We start from the raw sequence: 16,830 nt of genomic DNA, 5'->3' as shown, positions 1-16,830 counted from the left end.
GAAATGGTTTGTCGAGATCGATGTGGAACAACTTGACTGGCCTGCACAGAGCACCGACCTCAACCCCATCGAACACCTTTGGGATGAGTTGGAATGTCGACTGCGAGCCAGGCCTAATCGCCCAACAACAGTGCCCGACCACACTAATGGTCTTGAGGCTGAATGGAATGCAAGTTCCATGCAGCAATGTTCCAACTGCTAATGGAAAGCCTTCCCAGAAGAGTGGAGCCTGTTTTAGCAAAAAAGGGGGGACCTACTCCATATTAATGCCCATAATATTGGAAGGAGATGTCTACATACTTTTGGTCATGTAATGTATTTCATTACTGCACTCAAACTTGTTGACCTATAAACCGCTTGCTCTTGACGTTCATAATTGAAACAATATTCATGGTTGTGCATGTGTTTGTGCGCATGCATGTGTGATTCCAAAACAAGGGACAGATAAAATGCTACTGACAGATAACCTGTTATGCAACTATGTCATGTCTGTCTCCACTCTGGTCCCTGATCCATTCTCTATATTTAACCTGTCCTACAGTGTCTGGATGGGTGGGACATTCTATTAAACAAACAGAAAACAGGTTTTAAAGGGTCAAATTTGACTCATTTGACATGCCTGGGACAAAGGAAACTCTGTATGATCTGTGGTGATGACAACACAAAGAGACCTCAGTCGAACAACATACTGTATCAGCTGGAGGAATCCCTCTGCAGGTGACTGGGTTACACTGTGTTATGTTGCAATCTAGTGGTGGAAGAATAGAAGTGCAGTGTATACAGTGGGCATTTAAAAGAACAGGTGGAGACATGTCAATAGTCAATCAAATCACATTTTATTTGTCACATGTGCCAAATACAGCAGGTGTAGATCTTACAGTGAAATGCTTACTTACAAGCCCTTAACCAACAATGCAGTTTTAAGAAAAATACCTAAAAGTAACAAATAATTAAAGAGCAGCAGTAAAATAACAATCTACAGAGGTGAAGTGCCTATGGGGGTAGGTGCCAGTTGCAGTTCAAAACACATTTGATCTACTACATGCAGTACCAGTCAAAAGTTTGGACACACCTACTCATTCAATGGGTTTCCTTTATTTGTACTATTTTCTACATTGTAGAATAATAGTGAATATATCAAAACTATGAAATAACACATATAGAATCATGTAGTAACCAAAATAGTTTTAAACAAATCAAAATATATTTTATATTTGAGATTCTTCAAAGTAACCACCCTTTGCCTTGATGACAGCTTTGCACACTCTTGGCATTCTCTCAACCAGCTTCATGAGGTAGTCATGTGGAATGCTTTTCCAACAGTCTTGAAGGAGTTCTCACATATGCTGAGCACTTGTTGGCTGCTTTTCCTTCACTCTGAGGTCCAACTCATCCCAAACCATTTCAATTGGTTTGAGGTTGGGTGATTGTGGAGGCCAGGTCATCTGATGCAACACTCCATTACACTCTCCTTGGTCAAATAGCCCTTACACATCCTGGAAGTGTGTTTTGGGCCATTGTCCTGTTGAAAAACAAATTATAGTCACACTAAGCGCAAATCAGATGGGATGGCATATCACTGAAGAATGCTGTGGTAGCCATGCTGGTTAAGTGTGCCTTGAATTCTAAATAAATCACTGACAGTGTCACCAGCAAAGCACCCCGCACCATCACACCTCCTCGTCCATGTTTCACGGTGGGAACCACACATGCATCATCTGTTCACCTACTCTGCGTCTCACAAAGACACAGCGGTTGGAACCAAAAATCTAAAATTTGGACTCGTCAGACCAAAGGACAGATTTCCACTGGTCTAATGTCCATTGCTTGTGTTTCTTGACCCAAGCAAGTCTCTTCTTATTATTGGTGTCCTTTCATCATAATGCTTGATGGTTTTTGCGACTGCACTTGAAGAAACTTTAAAAGTTCTTGAAATTTCCCAGATTGACTGACCTTCATGTTAAAGTAATGATGGACTGTCATTTCTCTTTGCTTATTTGAGCTGTTCTTGCCATAACATGGACTTGGTCGTTTACCAAATAATCTTCTGTATACCAACCCTACCTTGTCACAACACAACTGATTGGCTCAAACGCATTAAGAAGGAAAGAAATTCCACAAATTAACTTTTAATAAGGCACACCTGTTCATTTAAATGCATTCCAGGTGAGTACCTCATGAATTTGGTTGAGAGAATGCCAAGAGTGTACAAAGCTGTCATCAAGGAGAAGGGTGTCTACTTTGAAGAATCTCAAATATCAACCATTTTAGTTACTATGTGATTCCCTTGGTGTTATTTCATAGTTTTGATTTCTTCCCTATTATTTTACATGAAAATATTAAAAAATAAATAAAAACCCTTGAATGAGTAGGTGTTTCCAAACTTTTGACTGGTACTGTACATATGAAATACACGTTTGAGTCTAACATCAGTATTGAAGGAAATTACATGAGTCTGGATTCAGGTGCTGGAATTCCAACTGTTTATTTTCTACTTTTTAGTGACTACAGAAAATGTTACATTTTAACACTGAAAATCCAAGGCTGGATGACATCATCACTTGCTTCTCTTTATTATTTTTATTCCAATTGTTGTTTTGTTTAGCAAACACAGCAGATGATGTTGCACAGCACTGAGCGAGCAGTAGCAAAACCAAGAATATTAGAACCTAAATGATTAAACCAACCACGCTATGAGATACTGTGGCCCATGAGGACAGTGTCTTGGAGTACGAGTGCTGATCTAGGGGAAGGTGACCCCACTTATTTACTAGGATTCAAAGGGAACAAATTACTGAATTACTGGGTTCTCTTTGGAAATAAATGTCAGCGAGTTGGTTTCGGTATTTTTTGTTGTTCAACTAAACCTTCCAGAGCACTTTATAATATATGAATAATTTCTGGAAGAGGCCCCAAGTAACGATGCATAATTCCAGGAACTTTAAATAATGTTTTTTCCAGAAGTCCTGGTTGGAGGATTCTGGATTTCCTGCTTTATTTCCTCCAGATTCCGGGTTTCTTCCAACTGTGATTTCAGGTAAACCAGGGAACCCTGCCCCCAGTGAGGGCCTCAGCCCCTTTATTGTTTTAGTGTTTTCACATTCAAAATGACCACCCACTACTTCTTCAGGGAATAGGGTACCACCTCAGATTTGCCCAAACATCTGATTGTCTCAGGCGCTGCAGTACTATGATGAGACTCAGCCTGATTAGGGACACAGTAACACACACAGTAACACACCTCCTTGAACTTTGAAGCACATTTCAGAGACAAACAGATATAAAATGTACAAGAATCACACAAGGCATGGTGCATGCACATTTATTGCATATTTCAAACAACAAATCAAAAACTGAAAAATTGGGCGTCTAAAATTATTCAGCCCCTTTACTTTCAGTGCACAAACTCTCTCCAGAAGTTCAGTGAGGATCTCTGAATGATCCAATGTTGACCTAAATGACTAATGATGATAAATACAATCCACCTGTGTGTAATCAAGTCTCCGTATAAATGCACCTGCACTGTGATAGTCTGTCTAGTTCAACCATGTAACTACTGTTGTCTTTAAAGCATTTGGATATTTCCCAAGCTTTAAACTCCCAAGGCCACTGTGGAGATTGAATGGAAGGAGAAAGACCACTAACAGAAGACCTGAAACTTTCAGCTAAAAGATCTGATCAGACTCCAAGAGGCTTATCTGGATGAACTGCAGGATCCACTGTAACTCTGGGACAACTGTTGTAATAAACTGGCTTTATGGAAATAAGATGAAAACATCAAAGATATCTAAACTGAGTTCACTGACCACACACACCAAACATGTGGAAGAAGGTGCTCTGGTCACATGAAACCAAAATTGAACACAACAATGCAAAACATGTTTGGCGTAAAGCAACACAGCTCATCACCCTGAACACAACATACCACTGTCAAACATGGTGGTCCCATGGTTTGGGCCCATATACACACACAAAGTTTCTTTGATGGGTTTATTGGAGACTTTGCTCATTGTCCAAAACATAAAGCAAAATCTACAATGGAATGGTTCAAAAAAAACAGACAGGTGTGAATGGCCAAGTCAAAGTCCAGACCCCATCCATCCCAATCTGTGGAAAGAACTGAAAACTGCCACAAATGCTCCATCCAACCTCACTGTCAGACAGTAAATGGGAAAAATCAGATCAGTCAAAACTTAGGGACCAACTGTTTTATAGCATCTGATGTATTCCAGCTCTAACTTTGCACCTTTTCAGTTTTTGATTTGTTAAAAAAGTTTGAAATATCAATAAATGGCTTCATGATTAGTTGACTTAGTTTTATATCTTTATGTTTGAAGCATGAAATGTGCAAAAGTGTTGGAATAGACCTAATATGTGAAATGATTGGTGGTCTGATACCTGATTCACATATTTGTAACCAGGCCACCACAGTACAGCTCAGCTTGGCCCCATGTTGAATCAGGCACCAGAGGACTGGGTTGAGCAACACTGACAGGACTTGCAGCCCTGGTTTAGTTTAAAACATCACTTCAGATTGTACATTTAAACAGGATGATTCCTGCTAAACTGAGTTCACTGACCAACCTTGACTACAGAAGCCCCACACACCTACAGCCTTCTACTAACATCTATACCCATAGTCCAGTAAGTGCTGTCCCAATATACAAATCAAAACTCAACATCTCTTAAACTCACAAATGCCAGTGACTTTTTGAACAAACGTTTTAATTCACTTATTTTTCATTTTTTAATGCTCCACTTTTTGGTTTGTTTTAGAAATCTTTGGATGCTCATTATTATCCATCCCATATTAATACCCATAAAATAAAATAAAAAAAAGTGAAAAGTCAAAAGAATACTGAAAACACATTACACACTGCTGCTTTTTCACGGGCTTCATGACAGCTGTTGAAATAGGAGTGCAAGAGTTGGAATAGACCTAACTGTAGAAATGGTCTGTATATGAAATGACACCCTGTATAGTGCACTAGTTTTGAACAGAGCCATAGGGTTGGGTTAGTAGAGATACTGAAATGACACCCTGTATAGTTTAAAACATCACTAGTTTAGAAACAGAGCCATAGGGTTGGGTTAGTAGAGATATGAAATGACACCCTGTAAACTAGTGCACTTTTTCAGTTTTGAACAGAGCCATAGGGTTTGGGTTATGTAGATTATTATGAAATGAAAAGTCACCCTGTATAGTGCACTAGTTTTTTTGAACAGAGCCATAGGGTTGGGTTACTGTAGAGATATGAAATGACACCCTGTATAGTGCACTAGTTTTGAACAGAGCCATAGGGTTGGGTTAGTAGAGATATGAAATGACACCCTGTATAGTGCACTAGTTTTGAACAGAGCCATAGGGTTGGGTTAGTAGAGATATGAAATGAAAATATCCCCTCGTCAAAATCCTGATTTTCAATATTGTCCTGATCACATCCTGGATTAGCCATAGGGTTCTGGTCAGAAGTAATGCACTACATAGGAAATAGGATGTAGTGACAGACATGTGTCGGCCCGTTGTCAGGACAATGGTCTCTGGCAGTGTTCAGAACACATGTTGAAGTGACAGAGCTGTGATACACGAGAAGAAGAACACAAACCCACTCCTTCATCTGATCTAAGCAGGAGAATGTTCTAAGTCTGTGAGACAAAACTGAATGTTCATTTGTTTTTGTTTTTGTTTGTTTTCTCTCAAAAAACCTACTATGTACAAATCTAGATGTTCTACAAAGGCATAAATTAAAGCAGTGGTTAAGCAATAATACAAAAACACAATTCCATTAAAATCAAATCATCACAACACAGAAGACGAGAAAAGGAAAACATATGAACACATTATCACAGCAGTTGTTGGTTTTACCCTGTAAAAAACAATAGTCTACCATCATTATAATATCGGAATAAGGACCCAACGTCTGGTAACAAAATAATACACTTCATCTCTTCATCCAGACAAGTTTCAAACCTCAAGACCCTGAAACTTGTCCTCCGCGACCTTGAACAGGACACTTCTGCCAAAAAAAACATCAAAAATAAATAAGAACCATAAATATTTTAAAAAGAAGTAACAATAACAACATTAGTTACCAAACTAGTTGAGTTCTGCCGGACCCACTTTGACAATCTCTCTCCACAGAACCACAGAGTTCTCACTATGAGGTATTCAGAGACAAACACGGCCAGAGTGCTGGGCCTTCCTTCAAAGGGGAGGAGAGAGGATGGGAGGAGAGTGGGAGGGAGGGGGGCAGGGGAGACAGAAGAAGAAGAAGAGCTTTGGTATATCAGCAGGAGTGGAGATCAGAAATTCCTTTGGTATGTTTTCATTGCATGGTTGAGCTGGCGAAAGCACCACTTGTGAGAGAGAGCGAGAAGAGAGAGCGAGAGAAAGAGAGAGAGAGAGAGAGCGATAAGGATGGAGAGAGTGAGAGATATTCCTTTAGTCTTCAGTAGTGGCCTGTCTCTACAGGCTGAGGTATTCAAAGAGTAAAAGGTCAAAGGTCATAGAGAGGTCAACAGTGGTTTAACACTTTGGTTCAAGCAAGGCACTCGTCCTGGGAGTTTTAGAGAGGTTGTCAACATGTCTGTATAGAATGGTGTCAACATGTAATTTTAGAATGTTCAATGTTGCCAACATATCATTCTAGAACGTTGTGAACATATAATTCAAGAACGTTTTCAACATGTCTGTCAAAAATGTTGTCAACATTCTAGAACCTTGTCAACATGTCATTCTCGAACGTTGTCAACATTTAATTTCTAGAACATTTCATTCTAGTTGTTAATATGTATGTCTAGAGTGTTGTCAACATCTTTGTTGTTTTGGTAACATAGTCTACAGCTTCAGTATCATGTCTACCTATAGCTTTATAAGTAGAGAGCAGAGATGTTAAGAGACCAAGCAGAGCAGAGGGAGGGGAGGAGGACGAAAGGAGAGGAGGGGTAAGGATAAGGAAATACATTAAACCTTCTATCCCCATCACTCATGTCGGCCGTGCAATGACAAAATCTTTGGTTATCTTTGGTATCATCAAAGTGATAGAAATCACAATGGAAATTGAGTGAGGTAGCATCTTTGGTTCACACTAGAAAATATCAGTAGGTCTTAACACATTTAGAGATTTCTTTATCCTCTTCTTTGTTGTTTTCTGTTCGACGTGAGGAAGCAGCTCTCTTGGCTTTGCTTCATTTAATATAATACTCATTAACATGGAGAGGAGCTACAGTAACCCACAGACAGAGGCAGAGATTGCTTCATTTAACATGGAATACTCATTAACATGGAGTCTGGTACCCCAGACATGGAGCTACAGTAACCCACAGACAGAGGCAGAGATACTCCCAGCCCAGTCCAGACTGGTACCCCAGACATGGAGAGGAGCAAAACCCACAGACAGAGGCAGAACCAAGCCCCCACTAGACTGGTACCCCAGACATGGAAACTCCCCACAGACAGATTTGACTCCCATCCCAGTCTCTGGTACCCCAGACATGGAAAGCAAGTCACTGTAGACAGTAAACTCCACACAATTTGCTTTCAAGCCACTCCTGGTGCTGACATGCATAGCATCCATCTATACCCACTGAGGTGAGATGGAGGGAGAAGGAGGAGAGGAGAGCCGGAATGATGGAGTAGAGGAATGGAGGGAGAGGAGAGATACTGGGTGAGGAAGAGAGGAGGAGAAATGGTAGTGGTGTAAAGTGCTTAAGTAAAAATACTTTAAATTAGTTTAAATTAGTTTTTTGGGTCTCTGTACTTTACCTTACTATTTATATTTTTGACAACTTCTACTTTTACTTCAATACATTCCTAAAGAAAATAATGTACCTTTTACTCCAATATCTTCCCTGACACCCACAAGTACTCGTTACATTTTGAATGCTTATCAGGACAGGAAAAGGGTTCAATTCCCGCACTTATAATGAGAATATCCCCGGTCACCCCTACTCCCTCTGATTTAGTGGACTCATTAAACACACATGCTTCGTTTGTAAATGATGTCTGAGTGTTGCAGTGTGCCCCTGGCTATCCGTCAATAATAAAGAAAAGGAAATGATGCCGTCCGGTTTGCTTAATATAAGGAATTTGAAATTATTTCTACTTTCACATATTTTAACAATTACATTTACTTTTGATACTTAAGTATATTTAAAAACCAAATACTTTTAGACTTTTACTCAAGTAGTATTTTACTGGGTGACTTTCATTTTGACTTAAGTCCTTTTCTATTAAGGTATCTTTAAATTTTTAAAGTATGATAATTGGATACTTTTTCCACCACTAAGAGATGGCGAGAGGAAGATAGGAGAGATAGAGGGATAGGAGGAGAGGAGAGTGTTAACAGTCACACTCAGGTCTTTAAAAATACTCTTTACAACATCAGCTACAAAATAAAAGACATTATTCTTTGGTTGTACTTCTTGCTGTGATTCTGTCAAAGTGATTTGGTATTATAACTGCATACAGTCTAGGCTACCTGCCCTGGAGTGGAGAAAGCTTTGGTTTTCATTTTTACTGTTTCAACAGTACAGGAAGAAAGCACTACGGAATGGGTCAAGGGTTATGGGTCATGGTTAGCAGCTCCTACTGGGGCAATTTCCCCCCTCCCCTGTCTGCTCTTCCAGTGAAGGAGGTAGAAGTCCCCCTAATCACTGATCCCAGGTCAGAAACAATATTTATTTCATCCTTCTAATGGTTACTGATAGGATTGGGGGCAAGGTCATCTGAACCTAGATCCGTTTATGGCAGCTTCTACCTGGAGTGTCTGGGGTTTACTGACGGACAGAAAACTGTGACCAATCAAATGTCTGTTTGACCTGAAAAGATACTCTGACCAATCCAAACGGCTGCTGAACATTCCAGTGGCACCTGTAAGATTCCTCCTCAAAGCTGATTGAACCGTCCCACAGGATCTCGGTCCACTGGTCAGAACCCACTGATTAAACAGGCTGATTAAACGTCCATCCAGAGGCCCTCCCTCAAACCGACCAGTCAGATCAAAGATAAGGACAGTGGGCAGGAGGTATGAAAGCTGTGAGATCAGTGATTGGGTAAAATGCCAGAACAGAGTTTTTAAAGCAGGTCAAAACAAGTCTTTGGTTTGTTTTTTCTTTGGACACTATAAATAGCAGTGTTAGAGTACAGGCTTTAAGGTCAAAACGCTGTTTATAGGTATTTTCCTTAGTTTCTCATGGTTTCTACATTGTAAAGCTTTTCCACCGAGGTTGAGTCTGTCAGTCTGTCTCCCCATACACAGTAAAAAATCTTGACTGCCTCAAACTAGAAAAAAATAAGTCTCCACGCTAACTAAAAACATTAACACCATATCTAATATAAAATGTAGTCAACTCAACACTTGATTACCTGAGATGACATAATTCAAAATTGTAAGTCAGCGTGGCAACTTATTTTTTCCAAGTTAAATCAACTCAAAACTGTGCCCGCTCTCCCCCTCCAGTCCCTCCTCCTCAGGCTTTGCTGCAGGTGGAGACGGAGGAATTAGCGGAGTGGGTGGAGCCTCCGTTTTCGTCGAGCCACTTGTCGAGGCTACGTCGCCGTGCGTTCATGAAGAAATTTGAGACGGTGGTCAGCTCCAGGCCCAGCTGCTGGCTGATGGTGATCTGAAGCTCCTTGGACGGACGCTTATTCTCCTTGAAGATGGCGTGGAGGGTCCTTCTCTGTACGTCGGTAAACACCAGCCGAGGCTTCTTGGAGTGGCCACCATTACCATTGTGGTTGCTGTCGCTGTGATTTCCGCCGCTGCTGCCACCGCTGCCGCCACCGCTACCGTCACCACCAACTTTACAGTGGCCATGGTCCTGCTCCTTGCGCTTACACGCTAAGGGTGGGAGAGAAAGAGAGATGTTATAACAAACTACATCATACCAGCATTAACACAGTATACAACACTGTATAACAACAATAGGCTACAGCACACAATCATCTATACCGTGGAATATAACACACACACGGGTAGCCTCATAATAACCTACATTGGAGCTCACAGCTGAAAACAATTGCCGCTGACCGTGGTGCTGAAGCACACGGTAAATCGGCCTCTCCCTGCATATCGAGACTTTACCAATAGAGGGCAGTAGTGAGCTGTCAAACAGCTGTAGCAGCGCTGAATTCGACCAAAAACCATTCATTCTACTTAGCTGGAGAACATCGGTTTGACACACTTTCCCAGATAGATTATTTAATATAGATCTTAGACCATCTTTTCTAGGACCAAGGATATTTCACCACCATCTTACAAATATATGCAAAACAAGCAAGATGGATCTGCATGCCAGGTGCGTGTTGTTAAATTGATATTCGAGTCTATGAAATGAACAATCACAGAAAGGTCTGTGTGTGTTCTGTGATAGCAGCAGTATTAGCCTAGTTAGGTAGAGACACCCCTAGATAACCATTAACAGAGAGCTACCGCTCCGTGTGGAGTTGAGTTGGCATCCTATCTGCTCTGTGTGTGTGTGAAGCTTTATCCTATCTGCTGCGCTATAAATCAACGTGCTGAAGGCCACAGTGACACCCCAGCAGCCACCGCGCGGAGCTGACAGACAGGTAGTCGGACAGGTTGGGAGCTTTCCCAGGCTCGTTATCACCCTTGTCCCCCCCCCCACACACACAGCTCTGCCCGTCTGACAATCATTAAGCAGATAACTCCACACTGAGGTAGCCTAGCAATGGCGTGACTACACACACTCGTGTACCAGCAGCAGCGGTGTGTGTGTTTTTGTGTATGTTTAAAATAAATAAATAAAATATATGATTAGCCCCTTTTCCGAATACAAGAGCCGATTCACTCAGTTTGACAATTTTTTTAATTAGGCTTATTCCAAATATGTTCAATAACATGCTATTTTGGGGCGTTAGAGGTTAGTTGGACTACCAACCGAACGGCTGTATGATCGAATCCCCGAGCTGACAAGTTAAAAATCTGACGTTCTCCCCCGAACAAGGCAGTTAACCCACTGCTAGGCAATCATTGAAAATAATAATTTGTTCTTAACTGACTTGCCTAGTTAAATATAGAAAAGCACAAACTTCCCAAACAGGAATATAATAGGCTTAAAGGTGAACGAATTTCTAACGAACAAAATGATAATGTCAGAATCAACGCTTGAGATAAATTATCGACAGGTGCATTGTCAGGCCTTAACTTTTACAATTGCTTTAAGAAAACACATGTTTCTGTATTTGCTGCAAAATTAATATTAGGTTCATTATTAGGTTAATTGATGAGTGTGCGAGGAAGTGTATAGGTCTAGAATGTACAAGAAGCTTTTAGGGAATTATTTAAGGAACTATATACGCAACTTCTCAACAACATCGTGCCAAAAGCAGAGGACCACAACGGAAATGCGTTTTTGCTGCATTATGCTCGATTATTTTAAACCCACTTCACATGTAATACGTCGCATTTCCAATTCGTGAAAAAAATCTATCAATTCAATATTAAATAGGTTAATGATATGAGTAGGTCTAGTCTACCGGCAGGCATAGGCCTCGGTGACATGAGAAACCCGCCAGGCATGCATGATGTAACATGGGGAAATGGAATAAGCCAAATTTCAATAATCAATATCAATCTTCTATTTTAGTTCTTAGTAGGCCGATCACACACACACATTTCACCCGAGAACCGATCGATATATGTTCGTGTTACGGGCTTCCTTTTCCTGTTCACAGACATTCTACATTTCCAGAATCTGAAACGTTATTAATACTATGAGAGGTATTTCACTACGAAGCCTTTATGATTCAGGTCGAAGTTATATAAAGACAAATATGTATATACTTTCATTAGGGAGAAATAAAATATATATGCGCATGGATGCAATAGCTATGCATATTATTGTGGTTGATGTTTTATGGAAGTGAAATTAGACTCAAATAGAATGAAGAGGGAGACACTGACAAAATAATCCCCCCACTCAAAAAGTCAACCCAATAAGCCTAATGAAAAATATGTTATTTGACTTTTAACTTTTATAAAAGCATGTCAGGGCTAAATAGAACAGCACAGGCGTACTGCCTAACATTCATGAATTCACTGAAAACAATTCCGGGAAAATGTATATTTTTTCTGTCCTGAGTGATAATATTTTCCCTTAGCTCACGAGATGGAAGGGATTATTGGTTCTAATTCTAATGGATCAATAGAAATGTGTTTGGCGTGCGTCAACAGACTTATAATAAGTCATGCCCTTATTTTGAATCACCTGCATCGAAAGATCAAGAGTTGCGTTTGGACTGCAACATGTTTATTCGTCTATTTAAGTCACAAAAACAATGTAAAATGACATTGTATATATATGGTTATATATACTGTTAATGACACACACAAACACACGCTGCAAATAATCAATGGCGATTTAACACACTTTCAGCAGCGTACCGCCTCACACTTTTCACAAGCCAAAAACCCATCCGCCTCAGCGCGTCATTGATTAGACATAAAGCAATTCCTTTGTATGCTGGCGACTGCGTGGCTCCGTGTGTGTGTCCGCTGAACTGTTCAGGCGGATTGACTCGGGTCCTCGGGACAAATTAATAGAGAGCTATCTATCAGTTAATTACCACAAACCCAGAGTCAGCCCCGCGTCACGCCTCCTAACGAGTTTAGCTCCAAACAAAAACACACTCACTGAAACACAATAAGTGCGTCAACGCAGCCAAAGACAGTTTCCATAAGCTTTCCTCAAGATTTAAAATAATGGTCATATTGATCCTGGAAAATTTTCCTATTATATTATATTGTTATTATGTTATACTATTTTCCGCAGATGTTCCATCCCTCAGCCCTGAAATGCACAGCTTGAGGATGTTACTACATGTGCTGGCAGCAAATTAATATTTTCATGATGTAAAAATATTTTTTAGAACTGGATTCTTATTCTCTCGCGAGTGGACTCTGTTTACATGGACTCGCGTGGACTCTGTTTACATGGACTCGCGTGGACTCTGTTTACATGGACTCGCGTGGACTCTGTTGGGAACAACAAAAAGCTGATGAGTTGGGCAAAATAATTTCATTCTGGATCAGATCACCTTACCAAAACACACACAAAACACCCCCACCCCCACACACGCACACGTGAATAAACACATGGGCCCTTATTCTTATAGAATGGAAAAAGCCAAGAGACAAGAGATTACAACAAAGACAATGATGAATTCAACTGCAGGAAATTCCAAAGGGAGGTTTCAGTTGTGTCATACCACTGGCTACTCCAATGTCAGATTCAAGACAGCTGCAGACAATAGGCCTACTGTTCCAATGACGAGCACCAAACAATCTTAAATACCCCCTATGGATAAAGAGTAAAGGGAGAGAGAAAGATAAATAAAAAGGAAGTAGGTATTACCGAGGGTTCGCTCACCTGCGAGCCTGAGCGCGCTCATGCGTGTGAACTCAGGCTCCTGCAGCCACTTCCACATCCTGCGGAAGGTCTCTCGGCCGGACTTGAGCTTGGACCAGGGCTTGGGGTTCCGGAGCAGGTCTGACAGTGTTCCCTGGGACCGACACAACACCCTCTGGGCGAATATAGCCTGGGGGATGGAGTAACGCTTCAGCTCTGTGGTGATCCGCTGCGCTACTTCTTTGGTGTTTACTTCTTCCATTTGACCCGACGAATTGCCATCGGTACCGCCACCACCACCAACCCCGTGGACTTGAACCCCGGGCCCTGAGGCGTGGCTCTGGGTGTTGTTGTCCCGGGGGTTCCCGTGGCCCAGGACGTGCCCCGAGGCTCCGAGGTGGGCATGGGGTGGTGGTGATGGAGGCCGTTTATATGGAGCATGTTCCCCGAGGAGGTGAGGTGCTGTTCTGCGTGTCTGGCCAGCATGGTGGGGTGATGAGCCTCGAACCCACCGGGAGTCAACTGCATCTTCTCCCCCGGCATGGAGGCTGAGACCCCGGGGTGGGCATAGGGAGGCAGTCCGGCCTGGGAGCTGTGTAGGCCGGCCAGGCCAGAGCCAGACAGTGGGGAGAGGCTCTGTCCCATCCCAGGGGCGTCTTTGTGGTGGTATGGGGAGTAGAGGTTGTTGATCGGCGCCAGTCCCCTTTCGTCCCTCATAAACGTAAAGCTGCCGGTGACATTACCAGGGAGTCGCTGATGATGATTATGAGGATGATGAGGATGGTGGTGGTGTGGATGATGATGATGGTGATGATGAGAGAACTTGTCTGCAACAGTGGAGATGGGGGGTAGGGGAGGCTGGAGAGGTGTGAGGGTGGTGTAGGTGCTTGCGCTCATTCCAGGGGGGGTCTCGCACATACTCATGGCGGGGTGCAGGTGATGACCGGGGTGCCCAGTGTTGTGTCCGTGGTGGGAGTGGTATTCTCCTCCGTCTAGCAGGCTCGTCATGCCCATGGAGCGGTGCGCCAGCCCTCGGCCCCCACCCGGGCGGGGGTGTGGGCTGTGGCCGACTAGCAGCTCTCCTGGACCGGCCACAGACTCATGGCTCAGGTCGCCGAGGCTCTCCATGGACAGTTGCGCGTTCATAATGCTTGGCGACCATCTATGTGACCTGGGAGAGGGATGGATGTCCACAGAACAGTCCAGAGTCCTCACGGCGGGAAAGTTCCCTCCCAGTCTGTTGGTTTGTTGTGGTGGTTTGTTCTGTCTCCTGAATCCTGGTTGATGGACGTCTTTTTATGCTGGTGTTTTCTTCCTCTTGTCTTTGTTGATTATTTTCTTTCCTCCGATTATATATTTTTATTTCCCTTTTAGACTCGTTTTATTGATACTACATTTTATTTTTTGCTTCCTCCGGGTTGTGTCTCGAGCCCCCCCGCCTGTCCTTGCGCTCCGGTCGGGTCCTGCGCCATCTCTCTCTCCGTGGCTTTTCTCGTGCTGCTCGGTTTCTCCACACCTCCGTTTCACCGCTGCCGATCCCGAACATACACACATGCGCACGGGCGACTTCCATCCCCTCCAACCACACACACACACACACACACACACACACACACACACACACACACACACACACACACACACACACACACACACACACACACACACACACACACACACACTGCTCTGACGTCAGTCATTAGTATTAAGATACCTGCTGGTTATAACCCCCCTCTCACACACCCATTTGAATAAAATAATTGAATCACAAATGAATTAATATTATTTTCTAGTTTATAATTTACACGTTCAATGGAGCCTATTGAGCCTATTGTATTTCAACACAAATAAAAACCTATTGATCCAATATTGTTCTGGAGCCTCCTTAACATGTCATGCAGAACAAATGAAGTGAACTTCCGGGTTCATTCTCCACTCGTCAATGAGGTGCGCGCGCGTGTGCGTGTGTGATTAGACCATGACCGTGTGCATGCAGTATTCAAAACCTTATATTCACACACGTGTCCTTCATAATCACCACCTATCTTGAACCAAATGTCATCATGCTGTTTCTCTATTTTTATATAATAAAACTAAAATGGGATCCCAACAAAATCCCCTAATAGAGGATTATTGTAGCAATCTTTCAACTCCAGTCCGAATGAAAACCATTCCATATGTCGGTTTGAAGTAACAAATAAAGCTGTACTTCTCTCTCTTTAGAAATAAAAAGATGAACAGATGTGTCTATTGTTAAACCATTAAGATTAACGAACCGGCCGGCCGTGCATGGGAGTGTGTGGGTGTGTGTAGGCTAAGTGTGTCCACGCGTGCCCCCATCGATACGCGGTGTGTGTGTGTGTGTGTGTGAACTTGATCACAGTGAAGAAAAGTGTTCATTCATGAATAGGCCTATGATTACATAAACATAATATCTCTCATGATAATAATACTTACTAATGTTAGTAATTAATTGAGAAACAATTGAATGACAAATATGTTTTATTGCGTCATTTTATTTCCTTCACCCATTGAGTAGGCCCACATCATTACAATACAATTTCAAACATTGTTTTCAAGTTTCCTAAATTGGCTACACAATGGGTGAACTTCAAATGACTTGTGTGTGTTGGGAGGGGGGTGGGCGGTTCGAGGCGTCCTTTTCACGCGGTCAGGCAGGCGACAGCTTGCTGCGGCCAGTGGCCAACCCGGGCCACATGTCAAAGGTGACGCTTCAAGACTCCTCATGTTAACAGCTGCTCTTGCAGATTAACTTCACACACACACACACACACACACACACACACACACACACACACACACACACACACACACACACACACACACACACACACACACACACACACACACACACACACACACACACACACACACACACACCGCGGCATCTGTCAGGGTCAAGAACAACAGGACACCATTCAGTTGAACAAGTTAAAGAAGAGAAACGTAAAAGTTAAATGGTCTCTAATAGGAAGTCAACGTCAGTGGCGTGTGGGGACTTGACGTTTGCCCCAAAACAAAGACACTTAATGAACAACGAGATTCTTTCCAGCGGTATGGATATAATAAAGGACTGGGCAGAGATTCGACATAAGCCTATTGATAACTTACAAACAAAACGTGCAGTCTAGGCCTAATAACAAAATAGTTAATGTCAACAAAGTAAATAAAATGTGTTAACATTTAAAAAGTAAAATTAAATATGTTATCAATTTGCTAAATTAATTGACATAACATTTGTGAGGCAAATAATAATCAATCATCACGAATAACAGATTGCTCCTATCAGACAAACAGACAAACATATTATAGTCTATATCAGGCCAAATAAGAAGAGAAAGATTCACGTTTCAGCAGCCACATCTGCACACATTCTCATGCTGATCGATATTTTTCCTTCCAGCAACATGCAAAAGGGCGGTGTGCGCGTGTATGTGT

The 16,830-nt window shown here is 42.2% G+C and overlaps 1 protein-coding gene across 1 annotated transcript; it reads right to left on the bottom strand.

The window, feature by feature from the left end:
• Positions 1-8,843: 8,843 nt before the first annotated feature.
• Positions 8,844-14,877, bottom strand: LOC135504529 (hepatocyte nuclear factor 6-like). The gene is given in 3 exon segments (XM_064923249.1): positions 8,844-9,842; positions 13,378-13,779; positions 13,782-14,877. Coding segments are annotated over 3 exon segments (1,509 nt in total). The 5' UTR covers positions 14,518-14,877; the 3' UTR covers positions 8,844-9,471.
• Between the last annotated feature and the right edge of the window lie 1,953 nt (positions 14,878-16,830).

Source organism: Oncorhynchus masou, chromosome 1 (assembly GCF_036934945.1).
Source record: "Oncorhynchus masou masou isolate Uvic2021 chromosome 1, UVic_Omas_1.1, whole genome shotgun sequence".
NCBI classification, from domain to species: domain Eukaryota; kingdom Metazoa; phylum Chordata; class Actinopteri; order Salmoniformes; family Salmonidae; genus Oncorhynchus; species Oncorhynchus masou.
Note: the sequence above shows the minus strand (reverse complement) of the source record. Positions and strands in the feature narration are given on the sequence as shown.